The 12,838-nt window shown below is 34.0% G+C and overlaps 1 protein-coding gene across 1 annotated transcript in view; it reads right to left on the bottom strand.

Annotated features, from left to right (window-relative positions):
* The window catches only part of MFSD14A (major facilitator superfamily domain containing 14A), a 42,325-nt gene that overhangs the window by 12,641 nt on the left and 16,846 nt on the right, over positions 1-12,838 (bottom strand). Inside the window, exons 3-5 of the mRNA XM_074319053.1 lie at positions 8,501-8,563; positions 7,633-7,760; positions 5,746-5,860 (exon numbers count right to left, since the gene is read on the bottom strand). Coding sequence (XP_074175154.1) covers positions 5,746-5,860; positions 7,633-7,760; positions 8,501-8,563 — 306 coding nt within the window. The remainder of the gene's footprint in view (positions 1-5,745; positions 5,861-7,632; positions 7,761-8,500; positions 8,564-12,838) is intronic.

The following is a 12,838-nucleotide window of genomic DNA, read 5'->3' as shown; positions in this document are numbered from 1 at the left end:
ACAAGCATAGACTCAAAGTAAAAGGGAAGAAAGTGAAACTCCAAACAAATGATATCCAGAGAAAATCAGGTGTAGCCATAATGATATCAGATGAAACAGCCTTCAGGGTGAGTAATGTAACAAGAGACAAAGATGGACATTTCATGATGGTAAAGGGGACTATACAACAAGACGTAACAGTCATCAATATTTATGCCCCCAATCAGGGGGCATAATACACCAAGCAACTACTAACAGAACTAAAGGGAGAAATTGACCAAAACACAATTATACTAGGGGACTTAAATACATCATTGACAGCTATGGATAGATCATCCAAACAGAAAATAAATAACAAAATAGCAGCCCTGAATGACACATTAGATGAAATGGACATAATTAACATATATAGAGCACTTCATCCTAAAACATCAGACTATACATTCTTTTCTAGTGTACATGGAACATTCTCAAGGATAGACCATATATTGGGACATAAACTCAGCCAAAGCAAATTTAAGAAGATTGAAATCATACCAAGCATATTCTCTGATCACAAGGCTTTGAAATTGGATATCAACTGCAACAACAAAGCAGGAAAAAACACAAACACATGGAGATTAAACAACATATTTTTAAAGAATGACTGGGTCAAAGAAGAAATTAGAGGAGAGATCAAAAGATACATAGAAACAAATGACAATGAAAATGTATCCTACCAAAATTTTGGGGATGGAGCGAAAGCAGTTTTAAGAGGGAAATTTATATCATTACAGGCCTATCTCAAGAATCAAGAAAAATCCCAAATAAATAACCTCATATTACACCTTAAAGAACTATAAAAAGAACAAGTGAAACCCAAGGTCAGCAGAAGAAAGGAAATAACAAAAATCAGAGCAGAACTAAATGAAATAGAGAACAAAAAGACAATAGAAAAAATTAATGTGACAAAGAGCTGGTTCTTTGAAAAGATTAACAAAATTGACAAACCCTTGGCTAGACTCACTAAGATAAAAAGAGAGAAGACACTAATTAACAAAATCAGAAATGAAAAAGGGGAAGTTATCACGGACACCACAGAAATACAAAGGATCATCCAAGAATACTACGAAGGACTATATGCCACGAAATTCAATAACCTAGAAGAAATGGACAAGTTCTTAGAAACATATAGCCTTCCAAGGTTGAACCATGAAGAACTGGAAAACCTAAACAGACCGATCACCAGTAACGAAATTGAATCAGTCATCCAAAACCTTCCCAAGCAAAAGTCCGGGTCCAGATGGCTTCACTAGTGAATTCTACCAAACCTTCAAAGAGGATCTAATACCAATCCTGCTCAAACTCTTCCAAAAAATTGAAGAAGAGACAGTATTCCCTAACTCATTTTATTACCCTGATACCAAAACCTGGTAAGGACAGCACAAAAAAAGAAAACTACAGACCAATATCTCTGATGAATACAGATGCAAAAATCCTAAACAAAATTCTAGCAAATCGAATACAACAATGCATTAAAAAGATTATTCATCATGACCAAGTGGGGTTCATCCCCGGGGCACAAGGATGGTTCAACATATGCAAATCCATCAATGTGATACATCACATAAACAAAATAAAGGACAAAAATCATATGATTATATCAATTGATGCAGAAAAAGCATTTGACAAGATACAACATCCATTTATGATTAAAACACTTAATAAAATAGGTATAGAAGGAAAATACCTTAACATAATAAAGGCCATATATGACAAGCCCTCTGCTAATCTCATAATTAATGGTGAAAAACTGAAGCCCTTTGCTCTACGTTCAGGAACACGACAGGGCTGTCCCCTATCACCTCTGCTTTTCAACATAGTGTTGGAAGTCCTTGCCAGAGCAATCAGGCAAGAGAAAGAAATAAAAGGCATCCAAATTGGGAATGAAGAAGTTAAATTATCACTCTTTGCAGATGACATGATGCTATATATAGAAAACCCTAAAGACTCCACCAAAAAGCTGTTAGAAACAGTCAACGAATACAGTAAAGTTGCCGGCTACAAAATCCACGTACAAAAGTCCATTGCTTTCCTATATACTAAGAATGGAATCTCAGAAAAAGAAATGCAAAAAAAAAAACTTCCTTTTGTAATTGCAGCAAAAAGAATAAAATACCTAGGAATAAACTTAACCAAGAATGTGAAAGACCTATATGCTGAAAACTGCAAGACATTTTTGAAAGAAATTGAAGAAGACACAAAGAAATGGAAAGACATTCCGTGCTCGTGGATTGGAAGAATCAACATAGTTAAAATGGCCATATTACCCAAAGCAATATACAAATTTAATGCAATCCCCATCAAAATCCCAATGGCATTTTTTAAAGAAATTGAACAAAAAATCATCAGATTTGTTTGGAACCACAAAAGACCCCGAATAGCCAAAGCAATCTTAAGAAAAAAGAACAATAATGGAGGTATCACACTTCCTGATTTTGTCTTGTACTACAGGGTTACAATAATCAAAACAGCATGGTATTGGCAGGAAAACAGACACATAGACCAATGGAATAGAATTGAGAACCCAGAAATAAAACCACATAAATATGGACAGATAAGTTTTGACAAAGAAGCTAAAAACATACAATGGAGGAAAGACAGCTTCTTCAATAAATGGTGCTGGCAGAATTGGAAAGCCATGTGCAAAAGAATGAAACTGGACTTCTATTTGTCACCATGTACCAAAATCAATTCAAAATGGATCAAAGACTTAAGCATAAGACTGACACAATAAACTGCATAGAAGAAAACATAGGTACTAAACTTATGGACCTTGGGTTCAAAGAGCATTTTATGAATTTGACTCCAAAGGCAATGGAAGTAAAAGCTAAAATAAACGAATGGGACTATATGAAACTTAAAAGCTTCTGCACAGCAGAAGAAACCATCGACAAAATAAAGAGGCAACCAACTGAATGGGAGAAGATTTTTGCAAACACTGCCTCCGATAAGGGGCTAATATCCAAAATATACAAGGAACTCATGCAACTCAACAAGAAAAAAACAAACAACCCAATTGAAAAATGGGCAGAGGACCTGAAGAGACTATTCTCCAAAGAGGACATACGAATGGCAAATAGACACATGAAAAAATGCTCAACATCACTAGTCATCAGAGAAATGCAAATAAAAACCACAATGAGATATCACCTCACCCCAGTCAGAATGGCTATCATCAACACGACAAATAGTAACAAGTGTTGGAGAGGCTGTGGAGAAAAAGGAACCCTCAGACACTGTTGGTGGGAATGCAGACTGGTGCAGCAGTTATGGAAGGCAGTGTGGAGGTTCCTCAAAAAATTATGAATAGAATTACCATATGACCCAGCAATCCCTCTCCTGGGTATCTACCCAAAAAATCTGAAAACATTTATACATAAAGACACGTGTGCTCCAATGTTCATTGCAGCTTTGTTTACGGTGGCCAAGACATGGAAACAACCAAAATGTCCCTCGATAGATGAATGGATAAAGAAGTTGTGGTATATATACAGAATGGAATACTATTCGGCAATAAGAAAAGATGATATAGGAACATTTGTGACAACATGGATGGATCTTGACAGTGTAATGTTGAGTGAAATAAGTCAGACAGAAAAAGCAGAGAACCTTGTGATTTCACTGACATGTGGTATATGAGCCATAAACAATAAAAAAACGACAAACAAATGAGAAACAGAAACTCATAGACACAGACAATAGTTTGGTGGTTACCAGAGGGTAAGGGGGGTGGGGGGTGGGAGATGAGGGTAAGCGGGATCAAATATATGGTGATGGAAGGAGAACTGACTCTGGGTGGTGAACACACAATGGGACTTATAGATGATGTGATACAGAATTGTACACCTGAAATCTATGTTTTACTAGCAATTGTCACCCCAATAAATTAAAAAAAAAAATTCTAATAACTTTAAACATCTAGCTATCAACCCAAATGACCATCAGTTGGTGAATGGACAAACAGAACATAGTGTATCCCATACAACAGAATACTACACAGCAATAAAAAGAAACTATTACTATATGTATCAACATGGATGAACTTGCACAAGACTGTACTAAGTCAAAGAAGCTAGACATAAAAGACTACATTTTGTATTTTTTCATTTATGTGAAATTTCTATTAAAAGCAAAACTACAGAGACAGAAAGTAGATTGGTGGTTGCCTGAGGTCGGGTGAAGCAGGTATTGATGGCAGATGGGTCTCAGGGAACTTTCTGGGCTGGTGGAAATGTCTGAAACTAGATTATGGTGGTATTTTGTTATGACAATCCTAGCAAATTTAATATAGTGGGCTGTGGTCTCAGAGGGACCTGGATATGAGCAGAGCTCTGGCACTGGGGTGGAAAAAGGGGCAATGGTTCTCACTGCAAGGGTCAGAGATCCTGAGTGCAAAACAGTGAGCAAAGGTCTACCCGAGCGCAGGTATTTCATGTCACGTCCCCTCTCCTTGACTCTCCCCATCTGGTAGCCATTTCTTTCTGGTCAGACAGAAAGAGGACCACAATCATTGTCCTCCCTTTTATCGGCATTCATATTATTTCTCAAAGATTTAAGTTGTGACTTCCTAAAATACATAAAGCCTCCAAGTTGAAAATTATTAATTTCAAAGATTAGACTATGACAAAGTAAATTACTTCAGCAAAAACAAAAACTGGATTTGGATTGTGGGTTGTAGTCATGGTTGTACAGCTCTATAAATTTACTAAAATTCACTGAATTATACACATCAAATGGATGAATTTTATTGTATGTAAATTATATCTCAATAAAGCTGTTAAAAAAGTTCTGACTATTATTGACTCCTTATAATTAAATGTTTACAAATGAAATCAATAGTTCTTTTTCTAAGTTTCTCATTATAGCTGCTTTGATATATCCTCTAAATCAAAGAAACTTCTGGAGCAGGTGAATGGATGAAAGCATCCCCTAGGTATTTCCCCCCAAAACCTCTCAATTCCATGATTCTTTGGTACAGTGTCCTTTGAATCAATGATAGTCTCTCGTAAAACTAAGATTCAGCCTAACACAATATTTAGTCCTTATTTATCAAAAGATGCTTGTCGCATATTTGCTGAAATTCATCACTGTCCTACTTCTGGCTATCTGTATATTATTGTGCAAATGTTAACTATTTTGTTCCTAGGTTTGATAAAACAGATTATATTGTCATTAACTAGTTAACCAAAACAGTGTCCAGAGAATGGCAAACTACGGCTTATTGGCCCAATCAAGCTAAAAATGATTCTTACGTTTTAAGAGATGTAAACATATACATACAAGCAAAAACAAAAAATATTGAGACGCTATGTGACCCACAAAGCCACAGAAAAACTTTGCTGATCTCTGAGCTTGATGTTAAGCCTATTATATTTTAGATTAGCCATTAAATATTAGTATTTTTAAACTCATGATATAGTCAGTAATTCCTTAGTTTTAGTATTCTGTTAAAAATAACTTCTATATGTAAAAATATTCTACTATAATTTCAAATCTGACATGTGTGACTAACAAATACTTACTGAATGATATCATCAAAACTTACATCATGGCTTTGTACTGAAAAAGTATTTAATGTAGTCTAATGGGATGATTTTATTATGAAATGTATTTTATGCAAATAAAAATCTTGCAATGCAAAGGCCTCCATTCCTTGTATAATGAGATAATTAAAAAACAAGGTGTTTTTCAGCAGATACAAAAGTATAGAATAAACACACATACCAGCCCATAAGCCATACTTCTTTCATGTTCTTGGGTTATATCTGCTACGTATGCAAATACCACAGAGAACGTCACTGCAAAAACCCCAGAAACAGAGATAACAGCAAAGTACCACCTACAATTGAAAGACAATTGACAATGGTTAGAACAGTTACCATTAGCTTAACCTTCCTTTATTTCTATAGGTAGAGTAAGAATAGCTCATTTCAGTCACAGCTTACTGTGACAGTTCATGGATCAATTTTTCCATAAATCATAAGCCACAGATAATTTGAAAAGATAGGGCTACAAGGCCCTTCGATAGCAACTCAGCTATTATGCAGGAATACTGTAAATTACATAATGTATTCAGGTCAATCTTTTACCAAACTGTTGAATTAAGTGGCTTTGTTTCTACTAAAAACAGCAACAAACTAAAGTCTATTATAATTCAACCATTCCTATTTCCCACAATACTAACACAAAAAACAAAATCCAGTAAATAAAACTGAGGAACAACTTACTCTATATTTATTTCGAGCCTATATATAGAAACTAGATATTTTTCTGTAAGTTATGCTTAGCTCTTCAAATGTTGGCAAACAACTTCACACAGACGAAAACTGTATGGTACTGTTCATAAATACAACTGAGAATAGTTACTATAAACAGTGAACAAAAGATATTTTAAAAAGCAAACTAGATTTTGCTATACATGATTCCAAAATATCTAGTTGGGAATAAAAAGTTTCTATTGTAATGCTAATGTTTAGTTTTTTAAAATCATGTGAACTTCAAAGTATCATTCCACCAGGATTTTACTGCTTACTAAATTTTTGTAACACACTGCTTTCCACAGCAAATTCTTTTTTCAGTCCCTAGGTTCATTTGATACTATTTCAATTGTGTCATCAGCATTCAACAGGGTTTGGTCTTAGAAGTTGTATCTAACCTATCAGAGGAAGATCCTGCCCCGTATATATACCCTTGGCCTTTCTAGATATACCATGGTAATACAACCCATCTATGATACAGAATAATGTTAATATTCTGTGGAAAAGAACATTAGCCAAAGAATTAATAAATCTACAACTAAACTGGGCTCTATAACCTTGGGAAAATCATTCTGTTTGTGAGCTTTCCTTCCCTTCCTCCTCGGTGAAGAATCCTGATTTTGATCAGGGTGGCAATGAGCCCAGCCTCATATAATTAGGAGTGGCATATGCCTGAAATCTGACCAACCAGGCTCAAGCAAAAGCTGGCTAGGAATTCCGTAGTTTCCTTAAAGGATGGCGATGTGCTCCTCTTAGCCAGTCCTTCCATCTGATTGTCTAAAGTGTGAGACACGAGCTGGAGATCAAGCAGCCATCTTGGACAGAAAGGTGACAGTGGAAGATGACAGAGCACAAGTTAGGAAAAAAGAATGGTTCCCTGGAACTGCCATACCAGCTCTGAACTGTTCAAGTCCAGACTTCTCTTATATGGGGAGAGAGAAATAAGTTTCCCTGATTTTAGGCTTTACTGATATATAAAAAAATCTATTCCTAATTAATACAGATAATGATGATCAATTTGTTTTTAACATTCTATTAAACAAAATAGTTAGCAACCCTATCCAGTCCCCAAAATATTGTTTTGAAATTTGTGCTGTGATATCCAAAACCAGGCTAGCCAGTTGCCTACATGCTTCCTATCACAATACCTAGTTCCATAACCTTTATGAACTATTGGCTTAGCTACTGTATTTTGAACGGATCTCTCACCGGTGTCAAAGAATACATGTATTAAAAGAATAAAAGTAAAACTTACATAGATAGAATGGCCAAAAAGTGAAATGAATAAGGGAATATTCAGAAAACAATGAACAGAAAGTGACATTTAGTTGCTATAATCTGAATACACACATACCATGGGCTGATCTTCATTAAAGGAATTGGGGCACATGTGAAAAATACTGTTAGCAGCAAGAAGGATTTTCGGCCCCAAACATCAGAAAGAGCACCAATAAGCGGGGCACTGAGGAATGACAATAAACCCTAAAAAAGGTAAATGGAAAAAAATATATACTATGTATACTTATGAGCCAAAAATTAATCATTTTACTACCAGAGAAGAATTTTAAACAAGTTTATTTCTAAAATAAGTATATCACCAAACTTGAGATAAACAACTTATTTTTTGCCTATATATAATTTTAAAATTTCCCAAGACTGTCTAGAATTATCTGCAGGGCTCTAGTTGTGTATTAAATATAAAATGTTTTAATGAATTCTCAACTATGATAACTCCACATTAGCCATTCTAGAAAAAATATCATGTTAATTATTTGTATTTATATCCATAGACTATTTATCTGTTTATAAAATCTGTTGGTCAAATGAAATCAAGAGTATAGAATATGTACACTAATCAAGACTTTACCATGGTGATAGTTATAAGTTATGCATTTTTAAAATAGTTCTTTTCTCTTCAATTTGTATTCTTGTTCTTAGTTTACAAAAGCATTCAAATCTCTAGAATAAAAATGGCAACACATAAAACACAGGGGAAATCTGCTACGATGTGTGGTTCACCATTATAGATGGTTGGCTATATTTGAGTCAAATTATATTTACAACCCACTTAGTTTAAAAGGTGTTAAGTAATCCCCCAAGACATACTCTAATTGTAAAAATTAACACTTACTAGATTAGTCAATTAAACAGAATTATATATACATAAATGTATAGGGGGGTTGTACACATGCATATATGTATGTATATATGATTGATCCTACCTTTACTCCTTGAATTAGGCCATTCATCAGAAATGTATGTTTAGGGAAAGTTTCATGTAACACCTAAAGAATGAAAACAAAATAAAAATCTCATGCTACATTTCAGTCTTAGTAAAACGTCTACATTTGTTTATTTTAAAATATTCATTTGTAATACAAATCTAATTTTATTTCAAACAAATTTTCAGATTTATATGACACTATGAATATAAGTAAATAATAATACCAAACATTTATATGGCATTTACTATGTATGTCCCAAGGCACTAAATTGGGTACTTTATGTATATTATCTCCTTTAATGCCTCACAATGACCCTATTAATAAACTGATACAAACAGTGGTCAAATGTCTTGTCCAAGATTTCATAGTAAGTGGCAAAACTGGAATTGAACAGAGGACGTCAGGCTTGACAGTCCATGCTTTTAATCACTATGGTAGTTTGCCTCACACATATAACTGAATGACTTATAACTCCTTTAGAGATAGGTGTGTATTATCTAAGGAGACTGGGAGAATACATAGGGAAATTTTAATTAGATCTATTTGGTTGGTGCAAAATTGCGGTTTAAAAGGTTAAAAATAACTGCAAAAACCACAATTACTTTTGCACCAACCTATTAGAAACCGTGTTTCCCCTAAAATAAGACCTAGCCAGATAATCAGCTCTACTGTGTCTTTTGGAGCAAAAATTAATATAGGACCCGGTCTTATACTATATAAGACCTGGTATTATATATTATATTACACCCAGTCTTACATTATACCATATTATATAAGACCTGGTCTTACATTATAGTAAAATAAGACTGGGTCTTATATTAAGTTTTGTTCCAAAAGACACATTAGGGTGGGAGATGAGGATAAGGGGGATCAAATATATGGTGATGGAAGAACTGACTCTGGGTGGTGAACACACAATGGGATTTATGGATGATGTGATACACAATTGTACACCTGGAACCTATGTAATTTTACTAACAATTGTCACCCCAATAAATTTAAAAAAATAAATTATAAAAAAAAAAGACACATTAGAACTGATTGTCCAGCTAGGTCTTATTTTCAGGGAAACACGGAAGATTCCACTAAGAAAAAAAAAAATCACAACCTATGAAAATGTACAAGTATAACAAGCTATTCTACCCTTTCTAAGACCTGTTCTCAAACTACATAGCATCAGTTTGTTCACAAGGTAGCAAGTGAACCTTTGGGAAACCACTGGTTTAAAAATTGGAGGGAAGGTAACCGAAAAAAATAAAAAGCAGCAGCTACAATTTATAGCCTCCATGTCAGAGGCTTTACATACACTGTTTTATTTAATCCTAACAACATTAGGAATTAGATAATATTACCACTTTACAGATGAGGCCACTGAGTTCTTGCTTGACTTAAAGTCAATGTTTCTTCCATTATACCATACTGTCTCTCAATAAAGACAACAGAACGGTAATGTGGGGACTAAGAAAGGTGGGAAATCTCCTTAGGAAGCAAACTATGCTAAGTGTACTTTCTGACATTTTGCAAGAAAAACATTTGGAAGGATTAGCATGCTCTCTTTTTCAGTTTACTGTCAATAACTAGAAATTTCACAAAAATTAATTCATATGTAAAAATAAAGAAAATTAGAAATGAAATGTTTTAAAAACTTTAAAAAACTTGAGAGTAAATAGTCCTTAAAATATTAAATGCCTTAGGACTGTCTCTGTAGCAAAGGATGCTAAGCCATTTACATAGAAACGTGGCTGGTAGATTTGAGTATAGGGTCTTAGCTCCACAACATGTACTGTACATTTAGCAGCTAGAATGATCAAACAGTGGTCTAGTATTTCTAGAACCATAGGTCTATTAAAAAAGTAGTCACTTCTTAGCATTAGAGATCCTTAGACCTATTGTCTGCCACAAATTCTCTTTATCTAATATGTTATCACTGATTGAACAGCCACTATGACCCAACCATATAGTCATAACCTCTCAAAGTGTTAGACTTCAGTCCTTCAAAATATTTGTCAGTGTAAAATTCTTCTTTGTAGTTAAAGTAAGTCTCCTTGTTGGTAGAGACTTTACCATCCTCCCTTGGGAAGTCTTCCACATAGAACACAGCGTTCTGTAAGCTCTATGAGCTTAAAACAAAGATAATTACAACCACATTAAGTGTAAAAAAAAAAAGTTTTTTAACTTCACATTTATCTTAAAAACTATAAGGCTATCATAAATTTAAAAACAAGTATTTATTATAATTAATATGTCTTAAGGTCAGTTATCTGTTAAATGAATTTAAAAATATATTTTAAATTTAAAATGATGAAACTTTATACATTTTAAGAGTTACTTATGGTAAGAGTAATACTTATAATACAAATAAAGTGAATTATATCTTCATTCTCATTTTCTATTTTTATATGAATGTTATACTGTGACTCTCTAGCAGGCACTATTTATAATCAATTTCAAAACATATAAAACAGAAATAGAATGTTTAAAGGTTAACAGACTTTTAGAAATGGAACAAAGTGCTATGGTTTGGTGTCTTCTACTCTGAAGCCCTCTTCCCACACCCTACCACGGGGGTTAAAAGTAAGGCCTCCAACAAAGTCAACAACAACTAAACTTGGTCAGCAAAAAGCCTCAAAATGAGCAAAATATTTTTTAAAAACCTACCCTGAATTAATACATTAGTCCTTAATTATTGATATATACTAGGTTTGTAAGAGAATCACTTCTAAAGAATACAAATGCCTGACTGAGCCTCACCCTTGAAGATTCTGATTTCAGCAAGATGGGTTGGTAAGGCCTAGGTATTTTGAAAAAACTCCTCAAGTATCACTGATATTCAACTTGTTTAAAAAAAAAAAAAATCACTGAATTAGTAGCACATTGTAACTACTGAAAAAAAGGTTCATCTCTGGTTGGCAAAATGAGTCCTAATAGGGAAGGTAAAGCCTACCCTGAAACCAAGAGCTCTAATCAAACTGTTGGCTTGGAGGAGTGGGTAGGACTGCAGAACCTTCACGCCCTTACACGTTTCCATGCTTAATGTTTTACAACAAGGCATACATCATATATCTAACTATAAAAAAAAAGCATTATATATTCTATACACAGATTTATACATGTGTGTCCATGCACAATTTTCCTTAGTGATGTTTCAATGATTCTTGCTGTTCCAATGTGCAAAGGCCAAAGTACCTGAAAGTCCCTAGAGCATAACAAACCTCAGCATTCAGAGACAACCTAATGTCTACAACTCAATACTTGTTTTGCGTAGGTCTCTCCCCCAACCCCCAAGGTTTTCCTCATCACACAAGACAAAAATGTGGAACAGTAATTTAAAGCAATTACTTGAAAACATGTATACATTACAGATGAGAAAACACTAGAAAAATAAAACTCTAGGTTTCAATATTCATTAACATGTACAGTTTTTTATGACAGGATGGTTGAAGTAAAAAAATATAACCAAAATGGAAAAAGGTAAAGAATTATGCGTATGAAAATATTAGGGACAACTCTCTAGTAAGCATAACATCATTTTGCCATTTTAAAATTCAAGTATAAATAACAAACAGGAATTAAGAGTAACTAACAACCATAAGGAAAAAAGTCTTGCTATAAATCAAATTATTGGCAATAATGTTATAGCAATTTTCTAACACATGTAGTAATGCTGGCCAAAAAGCCCAAAAAACAAAAAACTAAGTCCCCTCAAATTAGCACCTTCCATTTTCCTGAGCAGAATTCAATTCAGTATTTCAAAAAGTTTTTTAAAAAAGGGAAACAAAAATCAAAGGTATTGCCCATTTTTTCCCATTTTTTAATTAACAAAAAGAATTAAGACTAAGCACAAAGTTAGTTTTCCCCATACCACAAAAAATGAACTAATAAACAAGGTTTTATATCTAAATAACTGGATTTCTTCCTTGCTCTTAAAGAAGACAGTATCCCTTTGTCCAGTTAGGAAAAAAAAGATACTAAAGTTAGACAAAAAGTTAACATATCTAAAAAACATAAACCACAGGAAAATTTAAAAATGGCTATACACACTTCAAATCCTGATGACAAATTATGGAAACATCACAAAAACCTTTTTTGATGGCTTGCTAACAGTTTACCCAATATTTTAATCTCTCTTCTAGGCTAGTGGTTGGCCTGCCCATAACCTCAACTATCTAAAACATGGCATCACCTACGACCAGCATTCCCCAAGACTGAGTACTGGGACAAAGCAAGCCCAGGTTCTAATACCAACACTACAGTTTACTATCAAAGTAGCAAGGAAATTTGCTTAACTCTCTAAGCCTTAATTTTCTCATCTGTATTATGCACCTAATACCCACT

This window comes from Rhinolophus sinicus, linkage group LG14 (assembly GCF_036562045.2).
Source record: "Rhinolophus sinicus isolate RSC01 linkage group LG14, ASM3656204v1, whole genome shotgun sequence".
In the NCBI taxonomy this organism is placed as follows: domain Eukaryota; kingdom Metazoa; phylum Chordata; class Mammalia; order Chiroptera; family Rhinolophidae; genus Rhinolophus; species Rhinolophus sinicus.
Note: the sequence above shows the minus strand (reverse complement) of the source record. Positions and strands in the feature narration are given on the sequence as shown.